We start from the raw sequence: 21068 nt of genomic DNA on the forward strand, positions 1-21068 counted from the left end.
AAGCTTGCTGCCCATCAAAGGAATGACTGTAGCTTAATAGCAGAACATCTGTCTTGCTGGCAGACTGTCTCATGTTCATGACATCTTCATTTAGGGCTGTGAGAGAACCATGTCTGAAATCCTGGAGAGCTGCTGACAGTCAGTATAGACTATGGTTACCAGATTTTTTTTCAATGAATCCAGGGACACTTGTAAAATTTTTTGAAGCTGAGTAGCAACAGGAAGTCAGTAGTGGGGATGGTGAGGCAAAAGACCCTGGGCCCAAGCACACATGCATATTGTATAAAGGTGCAAAGCCCTTCTTTCTCACCCTGTGAAACATAAATGCGCAGAGTTTTTAAAAAACTGGGCAATGGCTGCCCGCCCGTGGCTCCTGAGCCTCCCCCAATCTGTCAGAACAAAGGGGGAAGGGGGCAGGAGATCAGGGGAGTGTTGGGAATCATGCAGGCAGCCGGCCCTTGCCCAGTTTAAAAAAAACAAAACCTGCATTTATGTTTCACAGGGTGCGAAAGAAGGGCTTTGCACCTTGCCCAGCAGAGAAACCGTGCGCCTTGCACCCCTCCTGGGCAACACCCCACCCGCAAGTCCCGAGCCTCCCCCATTAGTCAAAACAAAGGGGGAAGGGAACAGGAGATTTGTACTGCCGGGCGTCCCCGGTTCCCTTTTGGCAGTGGCGGCAGCAGCGGCAATCAGCAGCCCGCAGCCAGCCAGAGTCAACTGCGTTACCAGGCTGGCTCCGGGCTGCTGAGGCTGCCACTGCCACATTTCCCAGGGACAGATTTGCAAACCTGGGGACATTCTGGGGACAGATTTGCAAATCCAGGGACTGTCCCCAGGAACCGGGGACGTTTGGTAACCCTAGTATAGACAATACTGAGCTAGGTGGACCAATGACTGTCTTGGTATAAGGCCACTTCCTAAGTTCCTAAGTTCCTTTGTTTACATGGCACTGAAATGATCCCAAAAAGGAACCCAGCAACCTGTAGGGAGAACATTCCGCAGTCAGGGGGCCACCACTGAAAAAGCCCTTTCCCTAGTATCTCACTTGGCTGGGGCAACCAAAGAAGGACTTCTGAAGATGGTCTGGGTTTGTGCATCTTGAATATTTATCACCCTGAATGTATTTTGATTTAATAAGAAAGAGAATTAGCTAGCTTTGGGTCATTAACAGTGCAATATAAGCATGTTTACACAGAAGTCTGTTAATCAGGGCTTCCTTTCTAGTCTATATTATGATGATGATTGCAGCTGTCCCTTTTTGTTGATTAGCGGAAGTCCAGCGAATCCACCGTGGAAGGGGAGGAGGAGGAGGAGAAGGCGACGTGAGCCATGTCGAATGTTATCCTGGAGGGCATCTTTCTAAAACGCTCTCAGCAGAAGAAGAAGACATCCCCTCTCAACTTCAAGAAACGGCTCTTCCTGCTGACTGAGAGCAAGCTCTCCTACTATGAGTACGACTTTGAGCGTGGGGTGAGTCACAGAGAAGAGACAGCTGGCTGTGATAGAAGTGAGGTAAAGGTAAAGGGACCCCTGACCGTTAGGTCCAGTCGTGACCGACTCTGGCGTTGCGGCGCTCATCTCGCTTTATTGGCTGAGGGAGGCAGCGTACAGCTTCTGGGTCATGTGGCCAGCATGACTAAGCCACTTCTGGAGAACCAGAGCAGTGCACAGAAATGCCGTTCCTTCCCGCCGGAACGGTACCTATTTATCTACTTGCACTTTGACGTGCTTTCGCACTGCTAGGTTGGCAGGAGCAGGGACCGAGCAATGGGAGCTCACCCCGTCACGGGGATTTGAACCACTGACCTTCTGATCGGCAAGTCCTAGGCTCTGTGGTTTAACCCACAGCACCACCCGCGTCCCTAGAAGTGAGGTAGCTAGGTGCAAATGAGTATATGGCTTTTGCGCCTTTAATAGTTGCATTAAAGAGGGACTTCCAGCAGGTAGTTGTCACTAAAGATGCAGCAACGCTGTCCTCTTTTGAACCTAGCCACCCTAAAGCTGTTGATTGTAGATGCCATGAAAGGGCAGCAAGTGTTTAGTTATTTAATTTATTGTTATTGTATTTTTACTGACAGGGACAGGGAAATGTATGTGTAGGATATTCTGTCTCAGGTGCCCATGGGACCAGCCTTGGGTAATGTGCATCAGTTAGGCTGAGGGATGATGAATGGCCCATGATCACCTAGTGAACTTTGTGGCTGAGTGGGGATTTGAAGCTGGATTTCTACTGTCCCAGTCTGACATGCTCAACTAGGTATGGGGAGCCTGTTGCTGGACTCTGATTTCTCTCAGCCCCAGATAATGATCAGGGATGGTAAGAATTCAAGAACAATGTGGTGGGGTGCCTACACTAACTCTCTGAAGGCACACAAAACACCTGGATCTTGTAAAGGAGATCTACATGAGGAAGGCAGTTTTTGTCTGTGCAGCAAACACAGCTGCATTGCGATCTAAGGCCCATTTAACTGGCTGAGTGCTGTCACATCTGCACGGTTACATGCAAAGTGCTCTTAAACCATTTTGACAGCCTGGGAACCTTAGCTTGTTAAGGATGCCCAGGATTGTAGCTTGATTGTGGGGGGGGGGGGTAAGGTCTCTTAACAACCCTCAGTGTCTTTAACAGACTACAGTCCCCGGGATCCTTTGGGGGAAGCCATATCTTGTTAAAGTGGCATAATAGTGCTTTAATGTATGGTATGTGGGTGTGATTGTTTTGATGCATACAGAAGGACTCATGTTTTGATCCTAGGGACTCAGCTACATTAGAAAAAAAAGAAAAGCATTTTAAATGTGTTATAACACTGTGACACCACATGGTGCTGTGGAGTTCAATCCTCGGCAATGTGATTTCTTCTTATTATTATTTTAATGTATTTTTATTAAATATTTTCTTGATTTACAGAAGTATGTGTAATGTGTCTCTCTTGTATTTTTTCTGTGTAACATTTTTACAAATCAGTTTCATTTGTTGAGACATTAGGAAGAAAAGGGAGAGAGGGGTGCAGGGGGGGAAGATGGGTGGGGTCGGGTGGCAATGTTTCTATTATACTTAATGTATGTAGGGTTTAGGACACGGGTGGCGCTGAGGGTTAACCCACAGAGCCTAGGACTTGCCGATCAGAAGGTCGGCGGTTCGAATCCCCGTGACGAGGTGAGCTCCCGTTGCTCAGTCCCTGCTCCTGCCAACCTAGCAGTTCAAAAGCACGTCAAAAGTGCAAGTAGATAAATAGGTACCACTCCGGTGGGAAGGTAAACGGCATTTCAGTGCGCTGCTCTGGTTCGCCAGAAGCGGCTTAGTCATGCTGGCCACATGACCCGGAAACTGTACGCTGGCTCCCTCGGCCAATAAAGCGAGATGAGCGCCGCAACCCCAGAGTTGGCCACGACTGGACCTAATGGTCAGGGGTCCCTTTACCTTTACCTTTATGTAGGGTTTGGTGTCAGTGTTGCTTGTGCAGGTTCTCTGCTGTTTACTTGTGTTCCTTTGGTGGTGAGAGAGGTTGGGGTTGGCCTAGGGAGTGGTTGTTTGTTTGTTATTGGCTGTGGTGATCTTTGTTTCCATGTGTGAGTGGGATGGGTGGGTGTTTTGGATCAGGTTAGCCATATTGATTTGTATGCTGTTGGTGGATTATTGTCATTGTCTTGTTGGGCTGTGTATGTGCTGAAGGGGAGCCATACCAGGGGAAAGGCGTCTTCTTCTATTTGTCACCGTGTCAGTTTCAGTTTATTGGTTAATTTCTCTAGTAAGGCTGTTTCCCACAGTGTTTGGTACCATTGGTCCATGCTTACTCCTGACAGGTCTCTCCAGTGTCTGGTTATGGTGTTTCTGGCTGCTGAGAGTAGGTGGGTTATGAGTTCTTTGTGGTGTAAATGGGCATTATTGTCTTGGAAGATGTTTGTTGTTGTTTAGTCGTTTAGTCGTGTCCGACTCTTCGTGACCCCATGGACCAGAGCACGCCAGGCACTTCTGTCTTCCACTGCCTCCCGCAGTTTGGTCAGACTCATATTTGTAGCTTCGAGAACACCGTCCAACCATCTCGTCCTCTGTTGTCCTTCTCCTTGTGCCCTCCATCTTTCCCAACATCAGGGTCTTTTCCAGGGATTCTTCTCTTCTCATGAGGTGGCCAAAGTATTGGAGCCTCAGCTTCACGATCTGTCCTTCCAGTGAGTACTCAGGGCTGATTTCCTTCAGAATGGATACGTTTGATCTTCTTGCAGTCCATGGGACTCTCAAGAGTTTCCTCCAGCACCATAATTCAAAAGCATCAATTCTTCAGCGATCAGCCTTCTTTATGGTCCAGCTCTCACTTCCATACATCACTACTGGGAAAACCATGGCTTTAACTATACAGACCTTTGTTGGTAAGGTGATGTCTCTGCTTTTTAAGATACTGTCTAGGTTTACCATCGCCTTTCTTCCAAGAAGCAGGCGTCTCTTAATTTTGTGACTGCTGTCACCATCTGCAGTGATCATGGAGCCCAAGAAAGTAAAATCTCTCACTGCCTCCATTTCTTCCCCTTCTATTTGCCAGGAGGTGATGGGACCAGTGGCCATGATCTTCGTTTTTTTTTTATGTTGAGCTTCAGACCATATTTTGCGCTCTCCTCTTTCACCCTCATTAAAAGGTTCTTTAATTCCTCCTCACTTTCTGCCATCAAGGTTGTGTCATCTGCATATCTGAGGTTGTTGATATTTCTTCCGGCAATCTTAATTCCAGTTTGGGATTCATCCAGCCCAGCCTTTCACATGATGAATTCTGCATATAAGTTAAATAAGCAGGGAGACAATATGCAGCCTTGCCGTACTCCTTTCCCAATTTTGAACCAATCAGTTGTTCCATATCCAGTTCTAACTGTAGCTTCTTGTCCCACATAGAGATTTCTCAGGAGACAGATGAGGTGATAAGGAAGATGTTTAGTAGGGCCAATTCTGGGGTCATTTCTAATACTTGCTTAGTTATTTTACATATTTCTCGTATGGCTGTTGTCCAGAATAGTTGGATTTTGAGGCATTCCCACCACATGTGGAGGTATGTGCTTGTGGAGGTGCACCCTCTCCAGCATTTTGGTGAGGTTCCTGGGCATATTAGCGCTAGTTTTCTTGGTGTTAGGTACCACCTGTAGGTGATTTCTCATTATGAGCTTTACAATGCGTTTTCCTGAAACTTTTTTTGATGTGTCTAGATCCAGCCTAACCCACTTGCTGTGCAAGTAGTGCTGGCTCAAAGCTGGACTGTCTTAAACCATTCCTGTTTTCTCCTTTGCAGCGCCGAGGAAGTAAGAAAGGCTCCGTGGACATTGAGAAGATCACCTGCGTGGAGACTGTGGCTCCAGAGAACAATCCTCCACCAGAACGGCGAATCCCGGTAATGAAGCACTAATGCGCCTTCATTCCAGACAGGATGTTTTTGCTCTCAGCAGCCACAAGATTTACCTGCTAAGCATATGCATGCATGCCGTTTGGGGGGGGGGGATGCCACACTGTTTTTCAGTGCTCCACAGTTACATCAAATTGCCATCCAGGGACAGTGCCCTAAACCAGCTGTGACATGTCTCCTTGTGGTCAGTGGAGGGTCCATATCCATACCCACAAGGGAGGCCACAGAATAGTGGACCAACACAGATACCTGCATTTTGGGATTCCCCTTGAAGGAGTATTTCATGGGTCTTGGGGCTGTCAGGGCGAAGTCCTGGAGTTCCAAATGTATCACTGGTACTAGCTGCTTGTGAGGTTCAGTGTAGGAGCATAGCTGAGTGAGCAGAGCATCTGCTTTGCATGCAGAAGGTCCCAGGTTTGATCTCTGGAGTCTCCAGGTAGGACTGGGAAAGATGCTTCTCATGGCCCTTCAGTGCTAGACCTGCATGGGGAACCTCAGGTATAGGTGCCAACTGGAACTCTCCCATCTCCCCTGCTTCCCTCCCTGGCCCTGGACGGAATGCATCCTTTGACTTTGACAATTCCTCTTGATTGTGTGAATGGAGGGCAAAGAATGGAAGGTGTGTGGAGAAGCTAGCTTACTTTACAAAGGTAAAATATATATTTGTTGCTTTGCCCCCTGTTATAAGAAAAAAAATACCTGCTCCTTTTCCTTTATGGGGTATTCCAGAGCCCATATAGAGTCCTTAAGTGGGGAGGGGCCAAGATGGCAATGAAGTAAGATGCGCTTGCCGGAGCTCCCCTTTTCAGCTCATGCTGTAAGTTACTCCGCTCCTATTTTTTCTCTGGAAGTTGGCACGATAATGTTTTGATGATAACGCCAGGAACTCACCCTGTGGAAGCTTGCAAAGTCAGCGCCATAAGTCTCCTTAATGAGCTTCACTAACAACCTGATTAGCTGTAACTTGGGCAGCCACCGGCCGCGCTTCCCTGGCATTCCACCAGCTCTTGCTTGGCCTTTGAAGGACTCTTAGATAACCGAGCCGCTCAAGGGGTTTAGCATGACGAACCTAAAACGGGGTCGTACCTCTTCTGTGGAAGACCTTTCCTTTAATGCCTCAGAACCTATGTCTAAGGTTTTGAAGCCTACTGGGCTGGATTTACCACCTAAGACCTTAGAGCCTTCTATCTCATCATTGGAGGAGTTTTTCTGCAATCTTGTGCCTCCTTCGCCTGTTACCTCCAAGCAGTTAGATTGCCTACGTGATCCTGCAATGACTCCAAACAACCTTTTAAACACCTCCAAGCAGGTAGACTGTCCATATGACCCCGCAACGACTTCAAATACTCCCTTGCCAGGAGACAAATCGCTGTTGGATATAACCTCCAACCCAGATGGCCTCTCTCCCCACCCCAACCCTCATCGTAAATCTTTATGTGATATAGTACAATCAGTGGAGCTGAGGACTTTGCAGAAATATTGCCTGCACTTGGCTGATATGTTAGAGGGAAAACTAAATGCCTTCACCAAAACCCCTGCTTCGATTTTGAATCCGCCATTAAATCATCAGGGACCTGATAATCATGAGGCACAGAGCCTAAGTAGGGGGCAGCAGCTAGTAAACCTCCAACTCACCCCTAACAATATATGCTTGAACATCGCTCACTCCTGCTTCCCCTACTATGCCTGGAGAAATTGTAAAGCTGCTGTGATCTCATTGCGAATGTTGACCAGGTCCTACTTGGCCCAGGGTGATCTCCTATCATTAGAATGGCTGCCAGAGACTCCAAAATTTAAGCGCTTGTTGCTCAAGTTCGACTCTCCCAGGCTTCCTGCACTTTTGAGCAAACTTCAAAATCGCCTCAACTGGTATGGAATCTTCCCACAAAGATGCTTCTTTAACAACTGTAGGGGCATTATTGGGAAAATCCCAAACTCACAAATTTGGTTAGCTGGCCTACAAGGAGGATTGAGGATTATGACCGGAATTCGCAGCAACGGACCCTTCCTATGAACCCCTCCCTACGATTTACTAGCCGACCATCCCACCGGCAAGAAGGGACTGCCTTAAGGGGTAGAGCTTTGACGGGTCCAGCCTTGGCCATTATAGATGCTCCTAAAGATTGGCAGACACAAGCCCATGTGGACCCCCCTGCAGCGATAACGATCTCCAAGCCTCAAAATGGCTGCATTCCTTGTGCTGATACCATGACGATGCAAGAGACACTGGGAGATCCAGTAGCCCTTTGGACAAACACTGAGGCAGTGGCAAGGCTAAACAAGCTACTGGAAGCTAACTGAAAAGGATGTCTTTCTTCTGTCTTACATAGTGCTTTCCCATCAACAAGCCTCGATCCTCAAGGCACGACTCCTGCAACTACAGAGCATACGGCAAACGACGAGTCTATGGACTTGTCGGCTAGTAACACCCCCTCGTATCAAGATTCTCTCTTACAGCGATCTATAAATTCGCCCCAGCCACTGGCTGCTCCTGTGACATGTGACAACTTGAACCTGAAATGCAAACAATCAAAAATCACTGCCTTTTTTCACCCTACTGCCCCTTCACGCAGCGTGCACCCCCATTTGGATTCTCCAGGATTAACCACGCAAGAGAAATCATGACTTGAGGGAAACACAAAGCGACCTCTTACACTACTATCATGGAATGTGGCTGGTATTAAATCCAAACTGACAGATCCATCATTTGTTGCCTATATAAATGGCAGCCACATCCTTCTATTCCAAGAGTCATGGGCCTGTAAGGACTTCTATCTAACAGGATACAAGGGCTTCTACCTGAATGCCACGCAGAACTCGTTATCACATGGTAGACCGCAAGGAGGCTTGGCTACTTTTGTTTCCTTAGCCATAAATCTTCAGGCCGAAAAAATTGACATCCAGTCGTCACTCATGCTGATTATAAAGTTGCAAACAGCAAAGGAAACGATAGTAGTGATCAATATCTACTTATGTCCAATTTATAAGAGAAATTTGGTTGATCTGAGATTGCAGGAAAGCCAAGTGACATTGGAAACGCTTTTTGATAAATACCCCGAAGCCACTTTTCTGTTGGTGGGAGATTTTAATGGACGCCTGTCACATACTGACCAAATCTTATTCTCTAAATTTAACAAGTACCCTTCTTCACCTCTTATGACTACAGATCTTTTACCAAGGAAATTCAAAGATAACATAGCCACTTACGCAGGTTTCAAATGCAGGCAAACTTTGCTGGCCCTCAATTTCCTTCTGCTAAATGGGGCAGTCAGCTCGGACTACCCTGCCGAATTCACCTATTGGTCAGGTTCACGTGCATCCACTATTGATTTTGTATGGATATCTCCCGACCTTACCCCAAAAATATCCAGCTTTAAGGTGGCTACAAGATTGGAGAGTGATCACTTCCCTCTAGAAATTTCCTTGACTCTGGCTGACGAACTTGATAGGCACTCCTTTGTGCACCTATCAAATGATCATCTGGAGATAAGACCTACAGCCCTTAAATGGACCTCCAACTCGGCCCAGCAGTTGAACGAACTTCTCTGGTCTGATCAGCTCCAAATAAAAAGGGCTTCCCTTATGCAGGCGGATGAGCCCCTACCAATATATGACGATTTAGTAGAACTTCAACACTAGCTCGGTCCCCCACAAAGCATGGTAAACAGTTTTTCCACAAAAAATGGTTCGATGAGGAATGCAAAAACTTCAAGAATCATCTGTATAATGAATGGTTGGCATACAGAGCATCAAATGACCCCATGCCAAATAACCGCCTTATCACCCTCAGGAGAAGTTACAAAGCCCTACTAAAGGAAAAGAAGCTCGAGGCAGAAAGAAACAATTGGAACAACCTTTTGATAGCTGCAGAGAATAGAAATCCAGCCTCTTTTTGGCAGTTAATTTCCAGATACCTGGGTAGGCCGCTTGCAAGAATAGAACCCCACATCTCAGCGGACACTTGGGAAAGATACTTCGCCGATCTGTATGCAGCCCATGATGCCTGCGGAGATACGGTGGAGCCGGAAGCACTGCCCGATTGGGACCCAGTTACATGCCCTGAAGTTGAAACTCTCATAGATCGATTTAAAGCAGGCAAGGCCCCCGGTGATGACCTTATATCCATTGATGCCATCAAAGCAAATAAAGATTGGTGGATCCCACTTTTAGCAGCACTTTACACGCATATAAACAAAACAGCAAAATTTCCCTCAAGCTGGAGCTCTGCGTTGATTGTATTAATACATAAGAAAGGCCCACGTACAGAGCCGAGCAACTTTAGGCCAATCAGCTTGCTAAATGTCATTGGGAAGATTTACTCGGGGTACCTGCTAAACAAACTATCGAAATGGATGGAGGACGACAATATCATTGCCGATGAACAGGCGGGTTTTCGCCCTGGAAGATCTACCACAGACCGAACATTAACCTTGAATCACCTGGCGGAAAAGTATGCCGGCAAAGCCCCAAAGGTTCTTCATGTGGCTTTTATTGACCTTAAGCAGGCATTTGATCGAATCTCTAGAAAGCAGCTATGGACAAAACTGGCTGCTACAAAGATCGATTGTCGTCTCCTTCATCTGATTATCAGCCTCCATACAAACACCTTTCTGAGAATCAGGCTAGACAATAAAGGCCTAGTCTCCAACCCTGTTACCACCACTAGAGGGGTAAGACAGGGTTGTCTATTGGCCCCTGCATTGTTTAGCTTTTACATTAACTCACTGGTGACTCACATGGCCAATGATGCTTTGCACCCCCCCAAATTAGCAGGCCGATCTCTGAATGTTCTTCTGTATGCGGATGACGCCGCACTTCTTGCCAGATCCCCTATTGGACTGAGGAGAATGTTGCAAGCTCTACATGAATACTGTGATCAGCATGAGCTCCAACCCAACTATGCTAAGACCAAGATCATGGTCTTCTCTGCCCGACCGAGACTCCATCGATGGTCGATGAACGGGATCCCCCTAGAGCAGGTTAACTGCTTTAAATATCTGGGACAAGTAATACGGTCAAATAGGTCTTTTCTGGCCCGTAGAGACTATATAACAACTAATGCATCTAAAGCAGCCACCCAGATTAGATCTCTATATGCTAAGAATCAGGCTCAATCAGTGAAGATAGCTTTGAGACTCTTTCAAATGAAAGTCCTCCCCCTTCTTTTGGTGGGCATCTCTTTAGGCTCCCGTAGGGATTTTTTGAAACTGGATTCTATCCAAACACGATTCCTTAGAGCCATCCTTAGGATTCCCCCCTCGGTAGCGGGTGCGGTTATGAGATTAGAGGTCGGCTGGCAAGCTCTACGGTATGTGGCCTTGAAGACGAAGCTCTGGCTATGGCTCAAGCTTTGTTTTAAACCAGTGGGTATTGCCCCCTTGATATTGAGGGACGATTTCCAATCATCGTGGGAAAGGGAGGTCATTAACGAGGTTCAATCCTGCGGATTGTTTCACCTTTACTTTGAGTCTATGACGTACAATCAAGCTAGAGCTGTGATCTCCCGGAGACTGAGTGACATTGCCAGACAAGAGGACATAGCCCTGGTAAAACCAGGGATGTTTCTAGGGGACCAGATTTATCAGACCATACCAGCCCCCTACCTTGCAGAAATCCACTATGTGGAATACCGCAGACTTCTTACAGCGGCTAGATTAAATGTCCTTGACTCTGCGATATTGTGGGGAAGGTACAGGGGAGTACCATACGCCCAGAGAACCTGTCATTGTGCCATGGGTGTGGTTGAGTCCACCGAACACATTCTCTTGACTTGCCCTTCTTATGCAGAGCTTAGACAAAATTTTATAGACCCACTCCTATGTCAATTTAGCTTCCTACCCGGAGAAAACCAGGTTTTACACTTGCTGAATAATGTCACTAGAGCTATACCTTCCTTGGTGGCCAAATTTCTTTTTTTAGCTTTTAAGCGTCGCAAGACTATAATTGACTGTATTGATATGGGGCTATCTGTTTAGCCCATTTTAGTGTTGGCTAAGTTCTAAATCTTCCTGGATGTTTTAACTGTGTGTTGACAAATGTACTTTTTTCTGACTGACGGTCGAATAAAAGGTTGATGATGATGAGTCCTTAAGTGGGTTCCCTATCGGTAGGAGAAAATAACAGAGGCCAACCAGAGTATATTGAGAAGCAAAGCAGCTAGATCTTTATTCAAGGAACTGTTGCAACAGGGTCCCCACTCACCACACGCAGACCACCCCCCTAAAACATCAGGCGTACATCACAGAAGGAGGTAGTCTACTGCAGCTGAGGCGGTCTACAGCAGAAATCCTGTTTGCTAGGATACCTGATAATGGTCACTGGCTGCATTACCTGGGCAGCCTGGCCATTCTTTTCTGATGGTTGATACTTTAGTTCCTGAATCCAGGCCACAGGCTCACCCTATTCATACACAAATGTGCCCTTAAGACAGGATTTGCAAGCAAAAAGACAATGGGAAGGCTTTCCCCATTTGCCTCCCTTGCTGCAGAGGAGTATTTGAGGTTATTGGGAGAGTTAAAATGGCTTTAGGATTGTTCTCCTGTACTATTTAAGACAAATGGTTCATATATTTAAATATGTGTGCATTTATGAATATTTATTTTCTATATTTGAGACCTTAAAATTTAAGCAACACCCACTTTCACCTGCCCACAGTTTCCTGGACGTGAGTTTTGGTGTGTAGGGGAAACATTTCTAATGTACTAATCTCCCATCTATTTCACATGCACACAGAGAAAAGGAGAAGATCTAAGCGAGACAGACATCATAGAGAGGTTCCCCTATCCTTTCCAGGTGAGCTGTTTTTCCTGTTAGCCACCCCATCATAGACAGTTGGGTCACATGTTCCAGACTCAAGAGAATGTGTCTGTACCTGTCTTGTCTCTTACTTTATTGCCCTTAATGACTCCCAGAATCTGTTGCTTTAGTCCTCCACCATCCTGCCCCATGGTCAAGCCACAGGTACAGCTAAAACATTATCAGGTACATTTATACCAAAAAAAAAGTGAAAGAATTTGTTGGCAGGATGGTTTCAGCTCAAAATGCCTTTAAACAGGGCTACTCTGGACTTAAGGGATGCGGGTAGCGCTGTGGGTTAAACCACTGAGCCTAGGACTTGCCAATCAGAAGGTTGGCGGTTCGAATCCCCACGACGGGGTGAACTCCCGTTGCTCAGTCCCAGCTCCTGCCAACCTAGCAGTTCGAAAGCACGTCAAAGTGCAAGCAGATAAGTAGGTACCTCTCTGGTGGGAAGCTAAACAGCGTTTCCGTGCGCTGCTCTGGTTCGCCAGAAGTGGCTTAGTCATGCTGGCCACATGACCCGGAAGCTGTACGCCGGCTCCCTTGGCCAATAAAGCAAGATGAGCACCGCAACCCCAGAGTCGGCCACGACTGGACCTAATGGTCAGGGGCCCCTTTACTTTTACCTTACTCTGGACTTAATAGTCTTCCAGTGATGGACCTACATTTCTGGGGCCCTGAATGTTGAAGTGTCGCAAGGCACTCCTTCACAACCAGCAGTGAGGTCTGGATAACTGCTGTTATCTTCTTCAATGGGGTTGTTCTACAACAGATCACCACACATGTACAACGTCTGTGCTACTGATGGTCAAGCTTAGGAATGTTGAAATATATACAGTGGTACCTCTAACATGCGAACGGGATCCATTCCGGAGCCCCGTCTGCATCTACAGGTAAACGTAACTAGCGACGGCGTGTCTGCGCACGCACACGTCGCTTTTTGTCACTTCTGCGCATGCGCGTGACATCATCTTGAGCGTTTGCGCATGCGCAGGTGGCGAAACCCGGAAGTAACGTGCTCCGTTACTTCTGGGTTGCCGAGGAGCGCAACTCGAACGCACTCAACTCGAAGCATATTTAACGCAAGGTATGACTGTACAACAAAAAATGAATAGGTTGTGTCATGTTGCTCAAATTGGGTCTAGTGGACCAAAAAATTTTAAGCCATGTGGACCAAAGTCACTTCTGGGGCCTGTCCAGGATTTGGGCCCTGAAGCTTAAGCGTCATAGTCTTATGCTCCTCTTCCCCTGGCTAAAACTGCACACACACCATATATTTAAAGAACACAGCCCAAGAGTCCTGGGAACTATAGTTTGCCAAGGGTTTGGGGAACTAGTTCTGTAAGGGGTAAACCACAATCCTTAGGATTTTTTTGTGTGGGGGGGGAGTCAAATGCTTTAAATGTGTGGTGTGTGCATGCAGACTTTCAGACCATTGGTCTTTGTAGTCCAGTACTGTCAGTTTCGGTTTCTCTGTTTCTCATTTACCTGGTTTTAAATCCAATTCTCCATGTTGCCACAGCAATTTGCATTTTAAAAAATCCTTTCGAATATTTGCCATTTCAGTGAGAATTCCTCCTAAGATACATTTTTGACTGAAATTTTTATTAAAATACTTTTGTGTGTGCACACGCAAAAATGCATTTTTGTATCTTATTTTCATGACAGTATGGATTTTGTTTGTACTTTCCCCTTATGAATGCTTTTTTTGTATGCATTGTTTGGTTGGATAACTCCATCAAAAATTTCAGAAGAATGCAATTTTCAAAGGACAATTGTGTTTCAGTTATCCTATTGGTTAACCAAGCATGAATCACATCATTTCTCTTTACATTCACATAAAATCTTATTTCTTTCTCCCATCCCTTCTTTCAATAAGTAGTAAACCAGCCATGGTACATTTAAGAATCCGCTGCAATTATTGGTTTCTTGGACTCAGACTCCCATCTTGATATGACACTATTTGTGTACAATGTGTTCGTGGCTCTTATCTGTGCTGCTCTGACACTGTCCCACTAGGTGGTGTATGATGAAGGGCCCCTCTACGTCTTCTCTCCAACAGAGGAGTTGAGGAGCCGCTGGATTCACCAGTTGAAAAATGGTAAGTCTCTCTCTCTAGTAGTTAAAATCTAGATATTTTAAATAGGAACAATATTTTGCAGGAAGGATTCAGGTGGAAAATTAGGTTTGCACACTTGAAATGAATTAAAGCAATCTGTTGCCCTTTTGCCACAAAGCCACTTAAAAGCATACACACACAGCTGACTTTTTGCTCTTAGGAAAGTGATAGTGAAGCACCCTGAAAAGCGTGAGAAGAATGAATATTAACAAGAAGGCATATAAATGCCCTGTAAGCAAATCAGGATGAATTCCAGATGTATGCTCACTGTTGTATTACTTCCCTGCAGACAAATCAGAATGATTGGCCTGTAATAGGGTTTCCAGCTGTTTCTGGACTACAATTCCCATCATCCCTGACCACTGGTCCTGCTAGCTAGGGATGATGGAAGTTGTATTCCAAAAACAGCTGGAGACACAAGTTTAGGAAACCCCAGACATAGTCTAACCTCTGTGTACGCTATGTGGAAGCAAATCTGGATGAATGTTTAATAAACAGGTCATCTAGAGGAGCAGTAGCCTGGGGAGAAATTGTTCGTTGCATGGATGACAACCTGATTACAAGTAAAGTCATTATTGCATGCTTCCTTCCAATAATCTTATTTAACTAAGGTTCACACAGGTTCCTTGTTCTGGGGTGCCTTTATAATGCAAAAAACAATAGATTCCTTTCTCCAACAACCCTGGCAGTCTTACCTTTTAAAAATTTGTCTCACCAGATATATATCAACATGTCAAACTTTTTACACAGTAAGGCCACAACTGATAATAATAATGATAATAATATATTTATTTATTCCCTGCCCATCTGGCTGGGTTTCCCCAGCCACTCTGGGCGGCTTCCATCAGAATATTAAATTACAATGATTCATCCAGTATTAAAAGCTTCCCTAAACAAGGCTGCCTTCGGATGTCTTCTAAAAGACCGATAGTTGTTTATTTCTTTGACATATGTTGGGAGGGTGTTCCACAGAGCGGGCACCACTACTGAGTCCTGGTCCTTCAGGGGCACAGTTAACCCCATTCAGGACTAGGGAATCCCCCCACCCGCCCCCTGTCCCCCAGAAACAGTACGTCTGTCTTGTCAGGATTCAACCTCAATCACATTTAACTTGTACACGTTCCTCTTTACAATCTTGGCAAAAAGAAATTTAAAAGGAGGTGGAAAGTTGCCAGGCATCTGAGGGGAAAAACACACACACACTTTCGCAACCCAACCTACCACTGCACCCAATGTGATTTGGCTATACATGACTTGGCTTTAGGCATGATCCCCAGAACATAACCACTTTGTAAGTTGCAGACTTACTGTATTGGTTTCTATTTATTTTACATTGCTTTGAGTTTACAGTGGTACCTTGGGTTACATATGCTTCAGGTTACAGACGCTTCAGGTTACAGACTCCACTAACCCAGAAATAGTGTTTCAGGTTAAGAACTTTGCTTCAGGATGAGAACAGAAATTGTGCTCCGGCGGCGTGGCGGCAGCAGCAGGAGGCCCCATTAGCTAAAGTGGTGCTTCAGGATAAGAACAGTTTCAGGTTAAGTACGGACCTCCGGAACAAATTAAGTATTTAACCCGAGGTACCACTGTACATGGTTTCTCTCAGATAATCCTGATAAAGAAGCTAGCTGTTCATTGGACTAGGATCTGGGAGGCCAGGTTTCAGATCCCTACTTAGTCATGAAGCTCTCTGGTGTGCTTGGGCCAGTCACTGCCTCCCAACCTAACCTGCCTCACAGGGCTATTGTGATAATAAAATTGGGAGAGTGGGGTGTGTGTGTCATATATGCCACATTGTCCTCCTTGGGTGAAAGGTGGGTTTATAAATGTAATACTTAGGAAAGTCCATCATCAAGATGTCTCCACCTTTATAGGTTAAAGGTAAAGGGTAAAGGGAATCCTGACCATTAGGTCCAGTCGTGACCGACTCTGAGGTTGTGGCACTCATCTCGCTTTATTGGCCTAGGGAGCCGGCGTACAGCTTCCGGGTCATGTGGCCAGCATGACTAAGCCACTTCTGGCGAACCAGAGCAGCACACGGAAATGCCGTTTACCTTCCCGCTGGAGTGGTACCTACCGTATTTTTCACTCTATAGGACACACTTTTCCCCCTCCAGAAATGAAGGGGAAATGTGTGTGCATCCTATGGAGCGAATGCAGCCTTTCGCTGAAGCCTGGAGAGCGAGAGGGGTCGGTGCGGAAGGAAGCTTCAGGAAGCTATCCGCAAGCCTGGGGAGCTCAGCGGGAGTTCCCGCCGGGCTCCCAAGGCTTGCGGATAGCAGCCTCCAAACCCAACCTGGTTTGGGTTACTTTCGACCTGCTCTTTGGGGCTGGCGGGGGGGGGAGCGCTGCTTTCCCCCACCACTAGCCCCAAAGACCAGGTCGAGGAACAGCGGGAAGGCGGCACTCCGCCTCCCAGCTGTCCCCCCAGCTTGTGGGGCTGGTGGTGGAGAAAGCAGTGCTTCTCCCCACTGCCAGCCCCACAAGCTCGGGGGGCAGCGGGGAGGCGGAGCGCCGCCTTCCCGCTGTTCCCTGACCTGGTTTGGAGGCTGGCGGTGGGGAGAAGCGCTGCTTTCTCCGGAGGCTTCAGGTGAACGCACCTTGAATGCACAGAACGCACCTTGACTTAAAGGGGGAAAACAAGAAAAAAAATTTCCCCCCCCCTGTTGTCCCCCTCCTATGGTCCAGTACGTCCTATGGTCCGGTGTGTCCAATAGAACGAAAAATACGGTATTTATCTACTTGCACTTTGACGTGCTTTCGAACTGCTAGGGTGACAGGAGCAGGGACCGAGCAACGGGAGCTCACCCCGTTGCGGGGATTTGAACCGCCGACCTTCTAATCAGCAAGTCCTAGGCTCTGTGGTTTAACCCACAGCGCCACCCGCATCCCCTTTATAGGTTAGGTAGGTGGTAAAGCCTTGACCAGGGCTGGCACAAAGATTGAGGGTGCCCTGACAAAAATTCCCTCTAGGACTCGCCCAGAACTATCCTGATGCCCCCCCAAGATAAGCTTACAAAGGGGCAGAGAGGTGAGTGGTGGCAATTGGTGATGAGTATCAGGCCTTGCCAGGGATGGGTTCATGTTCTTAATGTGCCTAAAGACCCTTCCTCTTCAGGCCAAGATTAAGCAAATGGACCATTTGAGGAGATTAACACTACTTGCTTCTGTTTAACCTGATTGGCCGCATTTGAATCATCATATATCGGTTTACTAAAGTGTGATGTGAATGTACCCTTTTTTTTTGCCCACACATGCAAGCCCTTCACTTCCTCCTTCACCTAAGCTGGCAAACAAGCCAGGAAGTTCTCGTTGACAGTTGTTTCCTGTTTCATTCGAATTGGGAAACTATGGCTAGCAGCTCTGGAGAAAGTCAAGATATTGAACCAACTTCAAACCGAGTTTCAATATCCTGGTTTTTTGTTTTGTTTTCTGGAACTGTTTACCATCCTCAAACAAGATCAGAAACTATAGTAACCCTTCCTTCCTGCTGCAGTGATTTGCTACAACGCCAACCTGGTGCAGAAATATCATCCCTGCTTCTGGACTGACGGACAATACCTCTGCTGCTCCCAGACAGCAAAAATGGCCATGGGCTGCCAGATTCTGGGAGGCAAGAGTAGAAGTAAGAATTCACTTTGGCTGTTTTTTGAACTTTCCTTGTGGTTTGTATATGTTAGTGCACTTCATCTTTGCTTAAAGCCAGGAGGAGGAACCTGTTGCACTCCAGATATTTGTACTACAACCCACCTCATTCCTGACCACTAATCATTCTGGCTGGGGCTGATGGGAGCTGGAGTCCAGAAACCTTGTTTTTTTTGAAGGGGGGCAGGCACAGGTTCTCCAGTCCTGATGGAAATAATAGAAACCTCCACCTCACCTCTGCTTTATTTGTGACTGGGGCAGACACATGTTTAAGATACATATGCCTGCTTTGTCATGTCTAAAGTAAGGTAAAGGGACCCTTGACCATTAGGGCCAGTCATGGCTGACTTTGGGGTTGCGGCGCTCATCTCACTTTATTGGCTGAGGGAGCCGGCGTACAGCTTCCGGGTCATGTGGCCAGCATGACTAAGCCGCTTCTGGCGAACCAGAGCAGCGCATGTAAACGCCGTTTACCTTCCCGCCGGAGTGGTACCTATTTATCTACTTGCACTTTGACGTGCTTTCGAACTGCTAGGTTGACAGGAGCAGGGACCGAGCAACGGGAGCTCACCCCGTTGCGGGGATTCGAACTGCCGACCTTCTGATCGGCAAGTCCTAGGCTCTGTGGTTTAATCCACAGCGCCACCTGTGTCCCATCTTGTCATGTCTAGTTCAGCATATTTGGCCTAATTTCAGAGCACAGAACCAGAAAGCTGGCTTGAAATGCAGGTGCCCCTAATCATCTTGTGGGGGTCTAAAGCATTCCTGAAAACAGATAATCAGATGTAATAACAGAAGAGTTCTGGGTCATTTGACCAAAGATCCAGCTAGCTTCCAACAGATCCCGAGTGGAGTAGACAGTAGCATAGGAAGTTGCCTATTGCTCCATCTACCTCAGTGCAGTCCACACTGACTGGCAGCAGCTGACAGGGTTTCGGCAGTAGTCTTTCCCAGCCCTACTTGATGGGCTGCTGTGAGAGTGGAGTGCTGGACTAGGTGGACCTTTGGCCTGATTCACCAAGGCTCTCCTGAGGTCTAAATCTTAAAGCAGCCACCAGCCTGAGGGTTGAACCCGAGCTCTTCTGCAGGCAGAGCAGATGCTTCACTGCTGAGCTAGCAGGAAGTTGTTGCCGCCCATCATGCCTTGCTTGTGGCATGATGACGATGTCGATGAACAACGATAGCAACAACATGGTCTCTAGTAATCAGAGGTGTGTTACCTCCGAATCACCTCTGGTATGTGATATGAGCATAGAAAGCTTCCTTCCTTGTCCACTTTGCCTGATTAGCCTCTAAACCTATTCCAGCCTTCTCCTTCCAGATGTTTTGGGCCACAACTTCCATAAGCCCCAGCTGGTTGATTCAGAATATTTGGAGACCAGGAAGGCTGTTCAGCTCAGGCTGGTGGCAGCTTGTCAGTAGAGGATTTTTCTCGCTTGCTCTAAAGAGCAACCTCCCTAACAAAGCAAGGCCTTGTAACCCTTTCAGCTGGAGTGCTCTCCCCTGCCCTGCTATAGTAGTTCACTACTTTCAAAGAGTGCCGTGTGCGAGTTTGAGGAAGGCACTCTTTACTTGTGAATAGGGATTTGCCAGAGGTTGAGGACTTCCAGCCTGCAGTTCAGTCTCAGCCCAGCAGGGGGTGAAATTTAGCCTGCGAAGCCTTTTCTCCTAAACCACGCCACATGTTAATCAACTGATTGGATTGCCCACCTATCAGTCTCCAAGCATCAGATGATTGAGTTGGTTCATGGGGTGGGGAGATAAATATCTGCCCTGCCAGACTGAAAAGATTCCCCATCTTTGGGACAGACAGAACATCCTTAGTCTGTCCTGTCTTATTTTTGCTGGCACTCTTTTATAGTTCCATTCCTTCCTGTTTCATGCTGATTTTTGGAAATAGTGCATGAAATTTTTTTATTTAAATTGTACTCTTTTTATAAGCATTATTGTCTGCATCTCCCCTCCCACAAATGCTATTTTTCAGGGATTTTTCAGTGCACTTTCATCATCATCATCATCCTAATCATCAACCATCATCATCAATTTATAATTTATACCCTGCCTATCTGACTGGGTCTCCCTAATCACTCTGGGTGGATCCAAACAGAATGAATAGTAATAATAATAATAATAATAATAATAATAATAAGGCAATAAAACATCAGACATTAAACACTTCCCTGGACAGGACTGCCTTCAGATGTCTTCTAAAAGTCAGATAGTTGTTTATTTCCTTGACATCTGATGGGAGCGCGTCCCACAGGGTGGGCGCCACTACCGAGAAGGCCCTCTGCCTGGTTCCCTGTAACTTCACTTCTCTCAGTGAGGGAATCACAAGAAGGCCTTCGGCACTGGACCTCAGTATCTGGGCAGGACGATGGGGGTGGAGATGCTCCTTCAGGTATACTGGGCTGAGGCCATTTAGGGCTTTAAAGGTCAGCACCAACACTTTGAATTGTGCTCAGAAACATACTGGGAGCCAATGTAGATCTTTCAGGACCGGTGTTATGTGGTCTCGGCAGCCACTCCCAGTCACCCGTCTAGCTGCCAGAGATCATTGACCAGCGCAACCAAGGCAGTTTCACATAAAATACACATTTTATACGCATTTTAACTGTAAAAGATGTGGTTTTGGGTGCGTGATGAAGAATTTCTCTCTCTATTCCTACTGGAGATGCACTTAAAATGCCCTGCTTTCCTCTAATTGAAGGTTTCAGAAGTGGCCGTTGTCTTCTCAAGCCTGACAAGCCTCTACCACCAACTCCAGAGGAGAACAAGGTATGAGCAGCCAGGATTTGCATTTTTTGTGGTGGGTGGGTTGCACCTTGGGGCAGAGACAGGATTAGGGCAGGGGTGAGGAACCTTCAGCCCAAGGGCCAATCCTAGCCTTCCAACTGGCCTATTTTGGCCCATGAAGCCATTTCCCTCAAACCACACTAACTTTTTATCACTTGTGACATCATCTGATGGGCAGGAGGGTGGGATTCATTTCTGCCTTGGTTGCACATGACTGTTCTTATACCCAAAGCAGCAGGAATTTGCTGTTCCTTCACCCACTCATCAGCTGACCAGTACGGCAAGGTGGGGGGAGTTAAATCCTACTGAGAACAGACATACCCAGC

The 21068-nt window shown here is 46.7% G+C and overlaps 1 protein-coding gene across 2 annotated transcripts in view; it reads left to right on the forward strand.

Moving 5' to 3' along the window:
- The window catches only part of BTK (Bruton tyrosine kinase), a 43446-nt gene that overhangs the window by 5766 nt on the left and 16612 nt on the right, over nt 1-21068 (forward strand). For both annotated transcript variants that reach the window (XM_053373709.1, XM_053373708.1), the window contains 6 exons: nt 1270-1470; nt 5271-5369; nt 12114-12173; nt 14199-14280; nt 17798-17926; nt 20657-20724. In XM_053373709.1, coding sequence (XP_053229684.1) covers nt 1330-1470; nt 5271-5369; nt 12114-12173; nt 14199-14280; nt 17798-17926; nt 20657-20724 — 579 coding nt within the window. In that variant the 5' untranslated portion in view covers nt 1270-1329. The remainder of the gene's footprint in view (nt 1-1269; nt 1471-5270; nt 5370-12113; nt 12174-14198; nt 14281-17797; nt 17927-20656; nt 20725-21068) is intronic.

This window comes from Podarcis raffonei, chromosome Z, assembly GCF_027172205.1.
Source record: "Podarcis raffonei isolate rPodRaf1 chromosome Z, rPodRaf1.pri, whole genome shotgun sequence".
Classification (NCBI taxonomy): Eukaryota; Metazoa; Chordata; class Lepidosauria; order Squamata; family Lacertidae; genus Podarcis; species Podarcis raffonei.